Source organism: Cydia strobilella, chromosome 4 (genome assembly GCF_947568885.1).
Source record: "Cydia strobilella chromosome 4, ilCydStro3.1, whole genome shotgun sequence".
In the NCBI taxonomy this organism is placed as follows: domain Eukaryota; kingdom Metazoa; phylum Arthropoda; class Insecta; order Lepidoptera; family Tortricidae; genus Cydia; species Cydia strobilella.
The window spans coordinates 3,657,157-3,674,892 of record NC_086044.1 but is presented as its reverse complement, the minus strand read 5'-3'; the positions used below and the strand labels follow the sequence as shown (position 1 = coordinate 3,674,892).

The 17,736-nt window shown below is 35.6% G+C and overlaps 1 protein-coding gene and 1 long non-coding RNA gene across 4 annotated transcripts in view; one reads left to right on the top strand and one right to left on the bottom strand.

Annotated features, from left to right (window-relative positions):
* LOC134740516 (uncharacterized) overlaps nt 1–17,736 on the bottom strand; it is a 245,252-nt gene that overhangs the window by 16,415 nt on the left and 211,101 nt on the right. The gene's annotated exons all lie outside the window — the stretch shown is intronic.
* LOC134740482 (pseudouridylate synthase RPUSD2-like) overlaps nt 1–17,736 on the top strand; it is a 548,963-nt gene that overhangs the window by 506,663 nt on the left and 24,564 nt on the right. For all 3 annotated transcript variants that reach the window (XM_063672969.1, XM_063672968.1, XM_063672970.1), the window contains 2 exons: nt 10,409–10,496; nt 14,266–14,488. In XM_063672969.1, the coding sequence (XP_063529039.1) occupies nt 10,409–10,496; nt 14,266–14,488 (311 nt within the window). The remainder of the gene's footprint in view (nt 1–10,408; nt 10,497–14,265; nt 14,489–17,736) is intronic.

Genomic DNA, 17,736 nt, shown 5'->3' with positions numbered 1-17,736 from the left:
TTCAACGTCAAAGATCACAGAAAATGGGAGTTCCAAAGAAATAGACACTAGTAAATGCACTTGAAAAAACCTTTCTCCCCTTCTTCATTAGAAAACAAAAGCAACACCTAAGAAATGCAACCACAAAAACGCCTCATCATTAGCCCTCACGCCCCAAAAATCACTCCGCAATTTGCAGTCCCCAGTTTTCGCGCCCGCGGCGTAGGTCGGCCATTTCGTTTTCATTATCTCCGTGGAACGGCATGTAGAGGGCGCCACGAATTTATGACAACGAGCCGGGTAGGGATGCGACGCGGCGATATAATATCGATAAAGTCATTAGGAGTAAAAACTAGGACAGTCGAATTATTTGAGGTCGTAAATGTGAAGAATCGAAATAGAAATAAAAAGCTATTATTAATCACGAAATTTGAGTAGCATACATCCGTAAAAAAATCTAAAGGTGACGTTCGGATACCAACTGCAGCTGAATTACTGTTCCGACATTACTGCTGCGGCCATGACGCGGGCGCTGTCACTGTCAATTTCTTTAATAAAATGAATGACTCGCAGCCTAATTACTTAATTTTCAATGCGTCACTCATTTTATCAAAGAAATTGACAGTAGCAATGGTCTTAAATACAATATGATTTCAATATTACCCCCTAATTTTCTTCCGTCAGTTGAAAAAGTCTTGAGTCCGCTTCTATTTAGGTAATTTGTCCATAAACGCTCCTAATTCGAGTCATTTTATTAATCGTTTGTGCTCACATAACCCACAACAATACCAAAAGCCTTCACCTGAACTTAATAATTCGTTACCATCTGCAAGTGTATCCAGGCTACCCGCCGGGAACTAACTCCATTCTGTTATTTATTGCGAACACTCGCCGCCCGGAGATTTATCGACAACGGCCACCGTAAACAACCTATTGCTGAACTAGAATACACCTCAATGCTCGCGAAACATTGACAGTATATTAAAAGCTTTTTATTAACTTGCGTTGTAAATGTTGGCAAAAAAAGAACTTAATATTAAGCCGGGATACGCAACATTAGCATGACCTTGAGGCATTTTTAATATTCTTAAATATTATAAATAATATCTTCTTTTTAGGGGTCAGTACCCAAAGGGTAAAAACGGGACCCTATTACTAAGACTTCGCTGTCCGTCTGTCCGTCTGTCACCAGGCTGTATCTCGTGATCTGTGATAGCTAGACAGCTGAAATTTTCACAGATGATGTATTTCGGTTGCCGCTATAACAACAAATACTAAAAACAGAATAAAATAGAGATTTAAGTGGGGATCCCATACAACAAACGTGATTTTTGACCGAAGTTAAGCAACGTCGGGCGGGGTTAGTACTTGGATGGGTGACCATTTTTATAGATAATGGTACGAAACCCTTCGTGTGCGAGTCGGACTCGCACTTGGCCGGTTTTTTATTTTAAACCACGTCGATTGCAAACAAGCATGGTTCGGCTGATGGTAAGCGGTCACCGTAGCGTATGGACGCTTTTTAATCCATTGGTCTTGCATACATATTATACCTATAAATCTATATTTATGCCTATGCGTTGAGTATCTAAATGATTATTATAAAGGCTTGGGTTTGGATATAGATTCAACACGTAGAGGCCCCTTGGAGAGCTTTAATGTCATGTAGGACGCCTGCTAGAACCCCTTCACAGGCGCAACAATAGACACCCATGAACCCGTCGCAGCAGGCATTGGGAGTATCGGGACTATTGTAGAACAATTGAACAGTATAACGGTCTATGGATTGAAGTTTGAGTAGAAAATGAGACTGTGTTATTGCAAAGACGTCCCGAGACCTGCCATATTATTGTTCTCATTGTTACGTCATCCCGTGCCTCGTGTCAAAATATGACACCCGCTATTTTCAACTTTATTTTATGAAAGTGTCTATTTATTTGGAAACAAAAGGGTATTCATTAAATAAGTTAATAGGTATACCAACTGAGGCTGAAATATTGATTATTTGCCAAGTCATTATCCTGCTACCAGCTCCTATTACGTCATTGTTTTACAAAATTGGGTAAAGGTTCTTTTGTTCTTATATCGTAGAATGACGAACAAAGACCATTTGTGGATATTTGAAATGTAGACATTAATATTTAAAGTTTCAAGTAATGTACGTTTTGTAACGACGTATTCCTTGTTTAACTACCACGCTACTTCATTATTAGTCTATCAATACTGTCATGGTATAATGTTGACCTGACGCGCTCTTAATAGATGATTATGAAATGTTAAAAGGTCTCTGCTGTAACGTTATGAGTGAAGTTTAAGTAAGTTGTGTACTATGTTGACTGTATTATTTGTAAATACAAGTAGAGTTGCTAGATATAGAATTTTAGCTACTTGGTACGAAAGGCAAGAAAACCGATTTTCATTCTGATTAGTTGTCATAATTTGACTTAAACACATTAGGTCAACTGTCTACTTCTCAGGACTATAAAAGAAATACAAGAGAAGCGTTATGTAAGCGCCTTTTTAGTGAATTGCTCCTACTTACCGTCCACCTGTAGAACCTTATATTTCTTTTTGATTTATTTAGTTACATGTTCATTAAAAGTTATATGTATGTGTTCATGAATAAAAAAAATACTTCGTTCCTTTATCGCATCGGAGTGACTAGAAAATTAAAGTAAATCTTTAGCAGGTATTGCCAAAACTAAAGTTTAAAGTAGTTGTCATATACAAAGTCATAAAAGATTTCATTTTTCAGCATTATCTGCTCCCAGGACCACCCGGAACACGTTTACATCTGTCAAATCGCCTTAAAAAACACATCATAATACATATTTTCCTTGTCTATTAAAACAAAAACATCGATATTTTTGCTTTAATCATGTCCCATCACTACGCCTCCGACCTAATTTAAATACATTACGCGTCTTGAAGTGGCACAGCGTCGTCGTCCCCACTTGACAGTTAATGTATTGCGATGCTCGACCGTCCACCAAAGCTCAGCCACCCATACAATTACCAAGAACCCTTGATCTCTGGTTTACTCAAGTTCATTACTATGTTTGAAGGCAATTTTTGGACAAGAAAACGTTTTTCGAGTAAATTGCGTATGAAAAATGTTTGCTTGCGTCAATCTCGGTAACTTTGTTTAAAAATGGAAATTTATTTTCAAGTTTTCCTGTTGGGTGCGGGCTTTTACCTGTTGAATTTTAGATATAAAAATAAATTTATTCTACTATTACGCAAAATAAGTATTTGAAGAATGGAATGGCCAGTATACCAGAAATTAATGAACCGAAAGCATAATTAATGTTTTTAGTAAATCAAGAAGAGGCATCAAACATTTTTATCAATTCCCTAATATTTATTTTTATATTAGCTTCTGCTCGCGACTTTGTCTGCGTGAAACGATGTTAGTTATTAAAAACTTTGATATGTCCTGTCTCGGGCTTAGAACTATCTCCATACCAAATTCCATCTATATCGGTTCTATTCATCTATTTTATGTCTAAGCATGTAGAGGTAACTGACAGACGGACAGACAGACAGACAGAGTTACTTTCGCATTTATAGTATTAGTAGGGATTGAATGATGATACGAGTAAGATTATTAAACAAAACACACGTAACAACAATAGGTCTTATTATTAGGTTTTATTTCATGAGGTCTCGTACTGTTATTGGATAATAAACTATTTATAGCCAAATTAATTGCCTTTTAAACATAATATTGTCTTCGGTTACCGCGATAGTTACTCATGAAATAAAACTATGAAAACGGATTATATCGCGTATATTGAATTTATAATACATCCCGACGTTTCGAACCCTTTACAGCGTTCGCGGTCAACGGGTGACTGAGGAAAAATTACAAAGTGCAAAAATACCCACATACTAAAAATAATGAACAATCATAGACTATAAACTTTAAGGCTGGTTATGCATGTACAACCAGCCTTAAAGTTTATAGTCTAAGTTTATAGTCAGTTTTATTTCATGCCTTTTAAATGTTACAACCAAGTAAATATATTGTTTGAAGTGCGAAGCTTTCGAAAGCACTACTAAATTCCGTTCGCCAGAGCAATTAATGAAACTATTGCAGCCACTTTGTAACTATGCAGCCTGAAATTTACAGAAATACCAGTGTTATAAATAACTACTTTATAAAAGGCTTGTAAACTTGTAATTGCTCTCTTTCTAACAGATAAGGTTGTTAGAAAACAAACAGAACTGACATATATTATAGGCCTTTACACAGTGTTACAAAAATAGTGGGGATCCGTTTAGGGGCATATTCGGTATCGTATTATGAGTAGGAAAAAGTAGAAGAAAAATATTTTGAACGCGAAGATTTTTTGGCCTTTGAATCGAGGGTTGGCCAACTTGGACGACCTGCCCCATAGAAAAAAAGATTTATCTTCGCTTCAAAAAATGTTTTCCCTTCACTAGCTCGGAAAGCCGTCTTTTATCCTTTAAAACAAGCGGGGAAAAACGCATTTTATCCACTAGTGGGGAAAGTAATTTGACCTTGGATGGAGCGTGTTTAAGTAGCTTTGGACAGATAACAAAATGTAAAATGCTCATAATAATGGTTCGTTCGATATTAATTTTCATTAAATAAATAGTTCGAGCATTTAATAAAAAATACCAAATATTGCTTTATTTAATGATTTTAAGTCATAAACCTTAAATTCCATAAGAAACATTTGTTTTTTTATATGATGTTGAATGTAATTCTAAACGCACAAGTTGAGTCGATGCAATTTCAAAACGCATCGTTAGAAATGTCAACATTGTCAACAAAAATTTTCTCACCGACTCCGACACGTAAAAATACACAACTACCAGAGTTTTCTGTTATAATATCGTATTATCGTAAAAAAAATAGTGATTCCAGTGATGAAGATGATCTAAACGGCTGTGGATGTTGCACTTTCCTCGCTATAGTGAGGGGAAAAGTTTTGTGTTACACACGGGTGCAAATGTATTTTACTTCTCGTGTGTTGAAACACTCGCTACGCTCAGGATTCTATTTTAGAACCACTCGCTTCGCTCGTGGTTCAACTATAGAATCCTTTCGCTTACTCGTGTTTCAATTCCACACTCGCGGGTAAAATACAACTTTGCACCCTTGTATAACAAATAACTATTCTTCTACTTTTTCTAATCAGAACACGATACCGAATATGCCCTTAAACGGATCCCCACTATATTTTTGTTACACCTTGTATAATGCGACTGGAGGCTGATTCGAATTTCATCTCATTCATTTTGACATTATTCTCCCGTTCAATATCTCTTAAACTTCGATATTGATGCGAACAAGATCTGGTGTGAGTAGTAATATATCGTTAGTATTAATTAACAACGTCAGCTTTTTCATAGGTTCAAATATAATAAATCTTTCTTACCGCAACTACTATAAATATCCAACGTCTGACATGAACTAGTCACTAACAAAACTGGTATGAAATGTCAAAATTTTATCGATATCGACTTAGTTTTTTTGCCCACGCACTATTTATTTCACGTCTAACCAAAATTGCCCCTGACAGACATTGAGTTATTAAAACTATAGAGACGACATACCAAACAATGAAATTGTCGTAATCACAACCTGTACCACGTGACCAAAACGACGTAAGCGCCGTAAAATTTATGGCGCTTACGCGTTTAGGTCGCGAGATTCACGCTCTGCTTCTATGGATTGATGCCAGCATCATGCAATGCATCGGCGCAATCCATGGCGCAAAATACTGGTTCTCTGTGCCGGTTCTATATGTAAGTAATAATAGTTATATGACAGACCGAGGTATGAATAGTTATTATTGTCTTTTATATAGCGTCCCAACATATGTAGGAGCGTATACATATATATGCCTGATTTGTTCTTAAAATGTAGGCGACTGTACCAGAACTAGCAGACGTATGGGCTTCACGCCGCTCCGGTATACGACCAGGACATCACTGTATACGTGAATAGCGCTGTCTCTTACACGTGGATCTGAATCAGCGCGATAACCGCTTAATGTAATCCTTTTCCGACTTACTCGTGCTCGGGCTCGATTCAATAAAACACGCCTCATTCCACTCCAAATTCAAATCAACCAGACATCGGAAACGCAACCCTAACGTCGGATTTACTCTAATCATTTAGCCCTAAAATGTCTTCCGTATAAAACGCACCAAATAGTCTTAACTGACGCATCTACACCATCAACATACGACATTTTGGTAAAAGAAAGTTAGAGATGAAATGAGGATTTAGCTCGAAGAGACGATTCATACGACTTGCCCGAAGGCTTGTAAGTTTTTGTATTTATTATAATACACCAACTTTTATTTATATGAGGTGGATCGTATGAAAAGCTTGCAGATCATGCGCTCCTTATATTTTCATTTATTTGTCTTCCTTTTATGACGGAGACATATTACGTCTTAAGGTGCCATGGGTTCAACCAGTAGTTTTTGAAAAAACGTAGAGCTTTATTAGTTCATAATACGATTGTCAAAAAATGTTAATAGCAATCTTAAGGTCATTCTCTAGTTACTTAATTCATTTGAAACCTGACTCAACTTAAGCTTGCTAGAAAAAAATCACGAACACGCGTCTAAAATGCACCATTAGAAAAAATTAAACTATTTTTGCACAAAAGCTGTTATTTAACATGAAAACTGCTTCTGAAAATGCGCAATTTTATTTATGAATGAATGAATGAATGAATATGTATTTATTGCCACAACAGCGAATACAGAAAACACAATATCAAAAAGTTACTTAACCTATAAACATTATATCTATAACCTTAACCTTATATCTGTAACTTAATAACTAAACATTTGCTGTGACAAATGGTTTGGGCGTCAGCATAATGCTGCCAGCATCAGCTCAGCGTGAGTGACACTGCAGCGCTGTTTTTCAGCCCAGACCAAGATACCAATTAAAATAAATTAAATTAGCTCCGTATTTAACTACACAACACAAATACAATTCTCACTTAACCAAATCTCAAACTTCAATTTATATAAATAACAAAGTGCTGAAAATCTCTAAGACTACTCATCTATTTTTATTTATTTTATTTTTACCTAGGTACGCAGATTTGCCGTTTCCAGTTGTTTATTAAATATTAAGCGTTTGCAGTGTTTTTTAAATGTAATCAAACAACGTTTATATCTAATCGGTGGTGGTATATTGTTCCATATTTTTGAAGCAGCGTACCTAAAGCTACCCTTAAACCCTGCATAATTATGATTGAACTAATAACTAAAAATAATAATTCAATAACAATGTTAACTGTTAGCTGCGAACAAGCGACCTGCGTTTAGAGAAGGACCTGAAATCACAGCGCCTTAAGATAATAATATTATCTTAAAAAATCAGTTTACAAACCTAGTATAGCAAGATAATTATATTATTATCATATAGCCGCGCCAGTTTCTCAAATTTAATCATGTCTTGCACGTGTTATAAGGTGCGTGTAATAAATAGCTATATTATAAACGTTACACATATACATATATTATGTATATATGTATGTATGTGTATAGATATTTATATATGTATTTATTTTTGATATTTAATAGTATGATCTTTAATATGTATGCACCTAACTATTTATGTATGTATATTGTTATATATTTATCTGTGCTGATTTTATTTAAAAAAAAAAACTCCTACTCTTGTTTTTTTTTCTACCCATTTATTTCTTCCATACGGTAAATTCTACTACCTGAAGGTTGTCTGTAAGAGATCGCTTTATAGCGATAAGACCGCCTGTTGTTGCTTAGTTCGCTATGTTAATTATAATGTATCTAAATTTGTTTTAATTATGCACAATAAAGAATATATTATTATTATTATTATACATTGTATCCTGTTGGGTATCACAGGGTTGGGTATCAGAGCGTTTTTCGAATTAAAATACGGAAGTGACCTGGTTTAATATATATAATAAGTCTGTGTCTCACGGAAGTTTTGCTAACTACAAATCACAGCAAAGTTGTCACTTCCCGGCCGCCAGCTCCAAGCTCGGAGATAAGCGCAATGAAGAAGTTTTGATGGAAAAGTGATCCGCGAAATATTCGCCAAACCTTATAATAGATTCACAGAATATTCGAATATTGTGCGATGAAATGACGGAGCGAATTCTGTGGCGAACTTTGGCAAAACTTTGACTGTAATAGAAACGATTAGTAAAACACTTTATCTATCACTACACCTTATAAAACAAAGTCCCCCGCCGCCACGTGTGTGTCTGTATGTCTGTATGTTCGCGATAAGCTCAAAAACTACTGAACGGATTTTCATGCGGTTTTCACCTATCAATTGTAAAGGCTCTCTTTATTCTTCAAAAACTAAATCTTTATTCCTCAGCAAATTTTGAGTTGTAGTATTGACTTTTCAGTGATAATTTTGAACAATGAATATTTCATAACGTTAATTTGAATTTAATTTGTATTCATTTACAGTTAGTATTTTATTTGCGTTGGTGTAGTGAAAATAGGTAGCAAAGTTTGTAACCGTGGCTTGAAAACCTCGCAGCGCTTAAGTTTCTACTTTTCGAACCACTCGCTATGCTCCTGGCTGAATTTTGAATCTTTCTCTTGCTCAACAACAACTTTTCCTCTTGTTTAACAAATAACTGTTACTTATTAAAACACGGTGCGCAGAAAGAAAATAAATCGAGCCTAGAAAATAAACCATCAAAAATATCGCCTACCGCCTAATTTCAATTTTTTTTTCTGTAATTCTGTAATTTGTGTTTGAAGTTTGTGTTGTCATTCGTTTAGTTTTAGTTTAGTTGTAGCTTAGATTTAAGTCAGGTACCAACTGAAGATCAGCGTCATGGCTTGCCGTGGCATTATGCTGAGTGGGGATCCTGTTTTAGCATCTTATCACATATTGTGTTTTATATGCTCTTCAAAGTTTTGTCCAATGTTTATGATGCTAAATAAATGTATTTTCTTTCTTTAAAAAAACAATTTTCACCCTAGCCCTGATTTCACAAATACATCGCCCCAACGAAAACTTTTTTGCGAAACGTCGACAACCGAACATTATTGATTAAAAAACGCGTGACCTGACACCCTGACCGAACGTCATCAGAATCGAGACAAAAAGTTGCGTCTGCCGGGGCCCGCCGCGAAATGAGAAAAGTTCCAAAAACGAAACAACCGGCCTTTCATTTATTCCCGTGTTGCTTTTAACGGAAATTGGACGACTCAAAAAAGTTATATATGGCTTTTTATTGTTTTCAGTATCAATAGATGGTGTCGCCGTAAAAACTCGTTTTTAGTGAGAACGCGTTTTCACTAGTTAAAAACAGTTTTCCTAAACGCCTTGGTGAAAAAGCTAGTTTTACTAGGGTTAACGTATTTTCACAGCGTGTTTTTACGGTAACATATAGGTATTATAATATGAGCTTTGTTATACTATAATACCTACAGGTAACTAATACACATTTTGGATAATTGTTTGATACTACGAGTACGGTAGGCTCATTAAATTTTATTTATATTAATTGATAGCAATATCAGCAACCGTCAATTATTGAAATTGGGTCATTATTTAGGTTTCAACTTTTAGATCCAGATAGGAAACCATTTTTTTTATACATATAGCTATTATTATAGGAAAAATTAAGGATATATTCTATAGCAGTATTACAAAATATTTAAGGCATTTAGTATTTAGTGGTTATAATAGACTTTTACCTACATAATCAAAGAAAACATTACATTAAATCATTTAAATTCGAAAACATTACACTCCATTTAGGCATCGTGTAAGCACGTCAGTGGGTAATAATAAAAATTCGCAACGTTCGCAAATCGAGCTCCTGCGAATATCACTGTTTAATCCGTGAGCCAACAATGTTATTGCACTCAGCATTGCTGCCATGGGCAGATGCTGCAAATTAAACTGCGCTTATGACTTCAACTTTCAACAGCTGTAAAGAGAAATATGAAAAGAGTGTGAAGTTTTAAGCGTTTATAGGTCCAAGTGCTTTATTACCGATTTAATTCGAAATACGTAGCATGGAGTAAATAATAAACAGGCATGCATTTGATCTGAATTCATTATATTTTGACAATATAATTGCCCATAAAAGCATTTCCTCACCGTCCGATCCGATATCGGATCTTGAATATGACAATTATTTCCAAAGACATTGCCCAAGGCATGTTTTGGTTACGTATCCGACTTTGTTTTTGGTTTCGACTTACTTACTTACCCGGACCAGACTTAAACCCGGACCCGGACTTGGACCTGGACCAGTACTTACCAATACTAGGGCTTCCATAGAACTCATCTATATCCGTACCTTTTCTTACTGATCCTAAAGAAAGAGTTTTGTTAATAACTCCGCTTTTCCCGTCATATTTGTTTGACATGATTGGTACTTACGTAAGGTATTTTCTGTTACAGGCAAAATTAGAGACCAAGGCGCTAAAGGCGAAGAGGCCGGGATTCACGGACGACCGTTACAACGAGACTTCCTATTATATCGAAAATGGTAACTCATTTCTAACCTACAATAGTAGCAAAGATAGATATAACTCCGTAATAGATGGACACAGTCTAAGGAAAAAACGTGCCTCGAAAATCACGAAAATTTGATTCTCGTTCAGATGGCACCACTAGTTTTGGCCTACTCTCGTATAGAGGGCGTTGACGGTTTTGTGTTATTTATAATTTTAACGCATATCAGTGAAAGAACATGGTTCTAAATCATATAAAAAAAATTAATGCAAAAAACAAAAAAAAACATCCATATTTAAATACATTTGAACGTATTTTTATAAATCTTCATTTTTAGTTTTAAAGTATGTCGATAGAGGGCAGTGAATTTACAGTGGTTACAAAATTTACTATGACTGTACCGCTCTATCTTATTATATCCTCTTTGATAGTAGTAACGCACGCAAACAAGCACGTTTGACTTAGAGTATTCTACAGGAGAAACGTTAAAAATTGTAACAGTCAATCTGCTTATAAGTTCATTTTATATTTAATGGCACAAATGTTTTCCCGCTTGTAACTATCCATCCCCCTTGCATACTCAAAAGAAGAGTATTACCGCGGTCAGATCGATTCAATTGGCGTCGATTTCTAACGTCTTATCTGCCAATCTTTCTGTCCAATAAATTGGATTGGTGTAAGTGGGTCAGGAGGGGAAAATGAGAACGGTAAAGCCGCGTGAGGGTACGCCAGCAAAATGGGCGTTTTTATACCGCGACCACTCGCCTAATCGTTGTAACGGATATGACGGGCTATAAGCGTTTTGCTAGATTAGAAAAGTCACATGTACGTTGCCAATCGTTAACTAGTTTATAAAGGTTACATTTAGCGTTAACATACCGTTCGTATTCAGACATTCAGACTACACCAGTATTACTGCTGCAGTATAGCTACGTATTTGTATGATTTGATGTACATGTATATTTTTAAATCTATTTCTATAAAGAAAGCTACCAACTGTATGTAATTGTATGAATTATATAGTAATTTAAATTGTATTTTTTTCTTATTTACTCGTAATGCGTGTTAATTATAAGATTAGTTTTGAAAAGATGTGTCCCGCCGAGATTATTGCCGGTCCCATATTGGGATACCCTCCTCCAATTGAGAGGGGATTTAAATCTTCTCGGGGCAGAGGTGTAGGGTTAGAGCCGGCGTAGCTTTATTTGATGTTCATAAGCGCATTGTAATCTGCCTACTTGAATAATAAACTATCTTTATCAGTACTGCAGCGAAACATTACTGCTGAATGCATTGCTGCCGCAAATGTCAAAATCGGTATTGCCGCCTGGACTATTTGCATATGTGAGTCGGCAGTACTGTCGCGCTGCATTACTGCAGTGGTAATGCTGGTTTAGTCTGAATCAGAAGGTACTTTAACGCTGCTGCAGTCTACATCCGGATCAATCAATCAATCTTGTCAAAAATTACAATACAAATAAAATTAAAAATACACAACACACTAAATTAAATAACAAAACCACATAATAAAAAATAGTAATATATACAAATACCAATAATCAATAATTAAAAAACGAAAATACAAATGTCAATAACATTATGGGAATAATTTTATGTTTTTACTATAATATTCTATTGCCGTAAATAATGCCTGGTCAATCAAAAATACTTTTAACTTTTTAACAAATATCACCTTGAGAAGTGTTTAAATTGCTTTTGAGCGTAACTGACATACATACCTATACTTTACTAAAGGTCTAAATACACTTTATAGAAATGAGAAAAATTATATAAAAAAAGTGTACAACGTTAAATAGAATGGAGCAAGTGCGTTTTGCCCGCTTCAATATGCAGTCACACGCTTAAATCACAACAAATGCAGACAGACAAAATTGGTAGCAGCCATTTTGAGCTAGCTCAGACTGCAGACGCAGTTCTACACAGTAATCGGCTTTCGTACGTTTGCCCATTCACGGACAGACTGTAAGACCGCTCAGTTTGGATTATTGCGTTATCAGTGGCCTTTGTAGGAGTATACTTTTGTATGGTATGCATGCAGAGGCTATGATGAACGTAAGGCATGGATCACAACCGGAAAAGGCTCAAAACTCGACTTGTGTCAGTTTCTCATAATGTAGGTATGGTGACATTGGTCATGATATTTAGATAAGTACGGTTTTTACTCACTATTATTTTTAGTTGCTTTTGGCTTTTGGATAGTGAGTAAAAACCGTACTTATCTATATATTTTGAAATATGTCTCACGATAGTTTAAGTTGGACATTGGTCATGCTTCTCGGTTTACCTACCGCAAGTTCAAATCATTATTGTTCCGATGTTTTATTTGCCTAATTTTAATTTGGCCGAACGCGTCTCTTTTTTATCCGTCGGATTTTACAAGAATCATAACCTAACTACAGGTTCTCTTTTTCAAAATATTTAAATACGGTTTTTGAAAAAAAACGCGTTCGGTCATATGAAGATTTGGCAAATAAAACATCGGCCAAAGATTTTTGTGTGTTCGATACCTACCTATAAAATATATTACTTAATGGACTATGTCACATTTTAGAGATATGAGCCATTAGTAATATTTTAGCACGACTGCGAAAAAGTTTACCGAACTATCGCTTTGGCATGCAATTCTTAGATCTTTTATATGCGCGCTGTAAAAATCCATTAGGCGAAGGTTCCATTTTATTTAAGTAAAAGAACTTAGTATGAGTTATAGACAGCATAATAAATAAGTTTCTAAATTTTATGATTTGCAAAAAAAATATTCGTAAATAGGCGACACTTGTACATCATTGAAAGGGATTATAACTGCCAAAAAATGTTTATTTGATTATTTTATATGTCTATAAAACCAAGATTTAAAAAAGTGACCCGGGCGACTGTAGCCATGGTAACAGGAAAATGATTGTATAGGTATGAAAAATACGAAAAAGGTGGTTATTTTGTTATATCTAGGTATACCATAATACAACTAGGGAACATCTATTTCAGTTTATAATATACCAGAATACCTGAAATTCCGTTTCGAATGTTAATTTCGATAATGTACCTAACGAATCGTAACATAAATTAACAGCAATAAATTTTGAAAAGGGACGAGATGTGGGAAAATTAGTTAAAATTACGCTTTCTACCGACACCCACCCATTTAACTGTCAAATTAAATCGATTCTCAATATTAAAGGGAACCTTAACAATTTTACCGAGTCATAGACAAGAATGGGGTTTTTTAATAATGGTTAGTGGCGGAGTTTCGTTGAGTCATGGAACTGCAATGCCGTTTTTCTGTTAATTTGCATTTGATTTACTTTCGAGCGGGCCTTTTTATGGGGTGGATTAATGTTATAACCGATTTCATGACTTAGGGTAAATTGAATTTTGTTAGACGGATTTTCGGTTTTTAAGGTGAAATCCGCTGAGACATACATTGAAGTATGGCGTTTTTTTGGATTTTATTTGTTGTTATTTTATTACTGAATACGTATCAATTGCAATGCGTTAATAATATTCCTAGGCATGCCGAAACTAATTTTGCTTTCATTTTCTTCATGAGCTGTAGGAAAAGTAGGCAGTAGAGCAGAAGGAGAGAAGCTTTTTTCTTTCTGACTGCGTCTGACCGATGTATGTATACAAACCCTATGTCGGTCTTCCCAACAAAAAAAAATACCAGTCTTTCTCATGTTGACCTTAGTTAGTATTGGTAATAAGATGTTGTTTCTGGCAGACAATTTTTTGTAAGTATCAATTACAATTGTACAGCAATATATAAACCTATCCATTCTTTTCAGGCCTCAGAAAAGTATACCCCTACTACTTCACATTCACCACATTCACCAAAGGTCGGTGGGTCGGCGAGAAGATTCTCGACGTGTTCGCGCGCGAATTCCGCGCGCACCCTGCGGCGGAGTACGAACGGTGTATCAGAGCGGGCACGTTGACGGTCAACTATGAGAGGGTTGACCCCGATTACAGGCTGAAGCATAATGACCTGCTCGCTAATGTTGTGCATAGGTAAGGTTTGATATGTTGTAATTTATAATGATGTTTTATGGTTAAGGAAAGGTTATTTGGCTGATTTTAAGGCGTAAAACCCACGAGTGACGTGCTGATAGAGAGCTGAGGGTACTACATGAGGAACTATTTAAATATAAGTAACCCCTAGTACTATTGACGGTCCGGGTCCGGGCCGAGGCTTCTGATACTTCGTTTTCCGACAGGCCAATTCGAGTTTTAGCTATTAGATCTGTTTCCAATATGATACTGATCTAATAACTAAAACTCGAATTGACCTGTACGACAGATGATCGGTGATCACGTGATGATTTTTATTGGAAACTGAGGTGTCGGATACCTCGGCCCGGACCCGGACCGTTCTAGTGAAAGTCAACCTTTAAGCAAATACAACTCGGCCAAATAATTTATTTCCTAAACTAGTGAAGGATGCACTGTGAACTCTCTCGTCCTCCGTGGTTAGATTAAGTGATACAGATGGTGCTTTAGAATACACATTTACAGTCATGGCTGCTTGTACAGCAGTTTAAACTGCAGCCCGTTGGATACAGATTAGGACAATATTTAGGACAGAATTGACTTGTATTTTCTTACTTGAGCCAGGGATACACTAGGCGACAAATGGTCCGCGACACGTGTCGCCAGCGTCGTTGGGTAAAGTGGCGCGACGTTGCCGAACTTCACTCGTCATGTCTGGCGACATGGCGCGACACGTGTTGCCAGATATGCCAGGCGAAGTTTCACGACGTACGACTTCCGACGTGTCGCCGACACGTGTCGCGGGACATTTGTCCCTTATTACATCCCTGGCTTTATAAAGATAACTTTAAAAAATAAATGTATCTAGAGTAAATGCTTTGACAGTTCCAAGGTGTTGGTAAAATGTGTCCCTTTAATCTTGTAATGCCTTCGCCTTTAGAAAAATCTTTAGCCCCGTATTTTGTAATTGTAAAAATTGAGTCCTTGTAGAGGTTTAGGTACGCCACTTTTCTGTCTTAAATACTGTCCCTTGTGAACCTATATTATGCTGCTATTTAGCTTTAAAAAGCCTTCTATGCGCAATATATGTGCAAAAGTTGCAGTAGTTTGCACAATGTATGTGCAAAGTTGCAGTTAGTTTGCACATATATGCACAGGCTTCACACGACATACCTATACCTACATGTACATTTCAAACACAATTCAGTACTTGTTTAGACTAATCTTCTTCAGATAACTTATATTTCTGTTCTGACTTGTGTATATTACGATGGCGTGGTTAACCGGTTAGGGATTTATGACGCATGAGTTTATAAATATTTGAAGTTGTGATTTTTGTTAATTTTATGTCTGTAAAAGTCCTTTGTGTAACATAATGTCAATGTTAAAGATTTCTTAAACACTTCATTATCAACGTTTGAAAATGTGGGGTCGAAATTAATCTTGTGTTTTTGTTAAGTATTTAAGTATCAAAATCACGTGTTAATGTTTTTTTTTTTACATGAGGTAATTTCAATCCCATATTTTTAAAAGTTGACTATTAAGTGATTTTTCTTCATAATTTCTTGTAAAATAAGAAGTTGGGACTATTAATATGTACTTATTTTTCTGATTTTGCAACATAAATCCTTAACTTCTAAAAAATAAGCTTCAGACGAAACGGGAGCTTAAGCTGGCCATACACACTAGGGTAAGCCTGCGCAGTTTTGCCAACTGTACAGGTAAAACGTAGCGTGTGTGGCATTCGACTGCGCAGTTTTCTAACTAGCTTTACCTGTGCAGTTGAACTGCAGGCGTACCCTAGTGTGTATGGCCAGCTTTATGTAAAGAACCGTATACTAGTAATAGATGAGTATAAACCCGAGCACCAGATGAGCATGCGAGTGCACAGTGGCCTGATGTGTTTGTTATTGCCATCGATATTGCTATTATTTGACATTCTTCTTTTCTAACATGAGTCGAAAAAAAATTGTATCTAAAAAACACTTGTTTTCAGTTAATGTATGTTTATTTATTTATTTATTTATAATATAATGGAAACAATTTTTTTCATAATAATTCCTACATTTGGTAAATTAAAGTCTTATGATTGGATTAATTTGCAAATGATTTACTTAGCCTATAATATCTTTTCAACAAAATTGTATTGCAAGATGTGTACTCTCATATATCAATTCAATAATAATGGCATCTCGATAGTAACACATATAAGGTCAATTTATCTAAAATCGGATCTGCAATCGGCCTGTATTGCTGTCAAGACGATATGTTGAGAATATTGCTTTAAAACAAAACCCCATTTTATTATCTGTCAATTTTGCACTTATCAACCATTATACTGATATGATCGCATTTTACCTGTCAACGCAAGCTTAATAAAGTTATTTACCTGGAATATATTATGACTTAGTTTAAAACATTAAGCGAAACATCATTTTTATTCCAAAATTGTTTATCTGTTTGTTTACACCTTATTCAGAAAAAACCTTCACAGGACAAAAGAAATCCTAAAAAAAGTGTGTGTGTGTGTGTGTGTGTAATATTTACGCGCGATTGAAGAAAAACTTCTTTGGCGATGACGTTTATCGCTATGTTGGCACTTTGACGTGTGTCCTATTGTGTGTGTGTCACTACTGAGCGTTACTTTCGTCAGAAAAAAAATCTGAGTTACCCTCTAGTCGCGCCTAAAGATGTTTTACTTCAATAATATTTAAAATATTAAAAAGAGTAATATTTTTAGGCTTTAAGGCTGTTTTCAATATTTCGGTCGATATTTAGATTGACTTCATTTATTTTTCGTTACTTTTGGATAAAATTTGTCTGGTTTGAAGAGCTCTTCATTCTGGGCGGGTTAAATACTTACAACTCGCGAAAAAAAAATGTAATTTTCCTTTCCTGAATTACGAACTTACTCTTTAGTAATTCGGTGGAAGATCTTTGATCTATCCACTAAATTTTATCGCTATTTTACGAAAAAAAATCGCCAAAAAATAAAAATCGGCCCAACTACTTTAATACCAATTTAAAAGTGGAAAAATTACTGCCTTGGGTGAGACTCCCACTCCACTTTTAAATTTATTCTAAGCTTAATAGCATCGGTCGCAGACGTTTCTGCTTGTTAAAAATTAATTTACTTTAATACCAGTTACGTAATAAGGCACTTTTTAGAATTCTCAAAATATCGTCACGACACATTGTACCCACGCATGTTCATTTGTTGTCATCTCGCTCTTGTCCTAATTTTACGAAAATGTCAAGAGAACGACAAA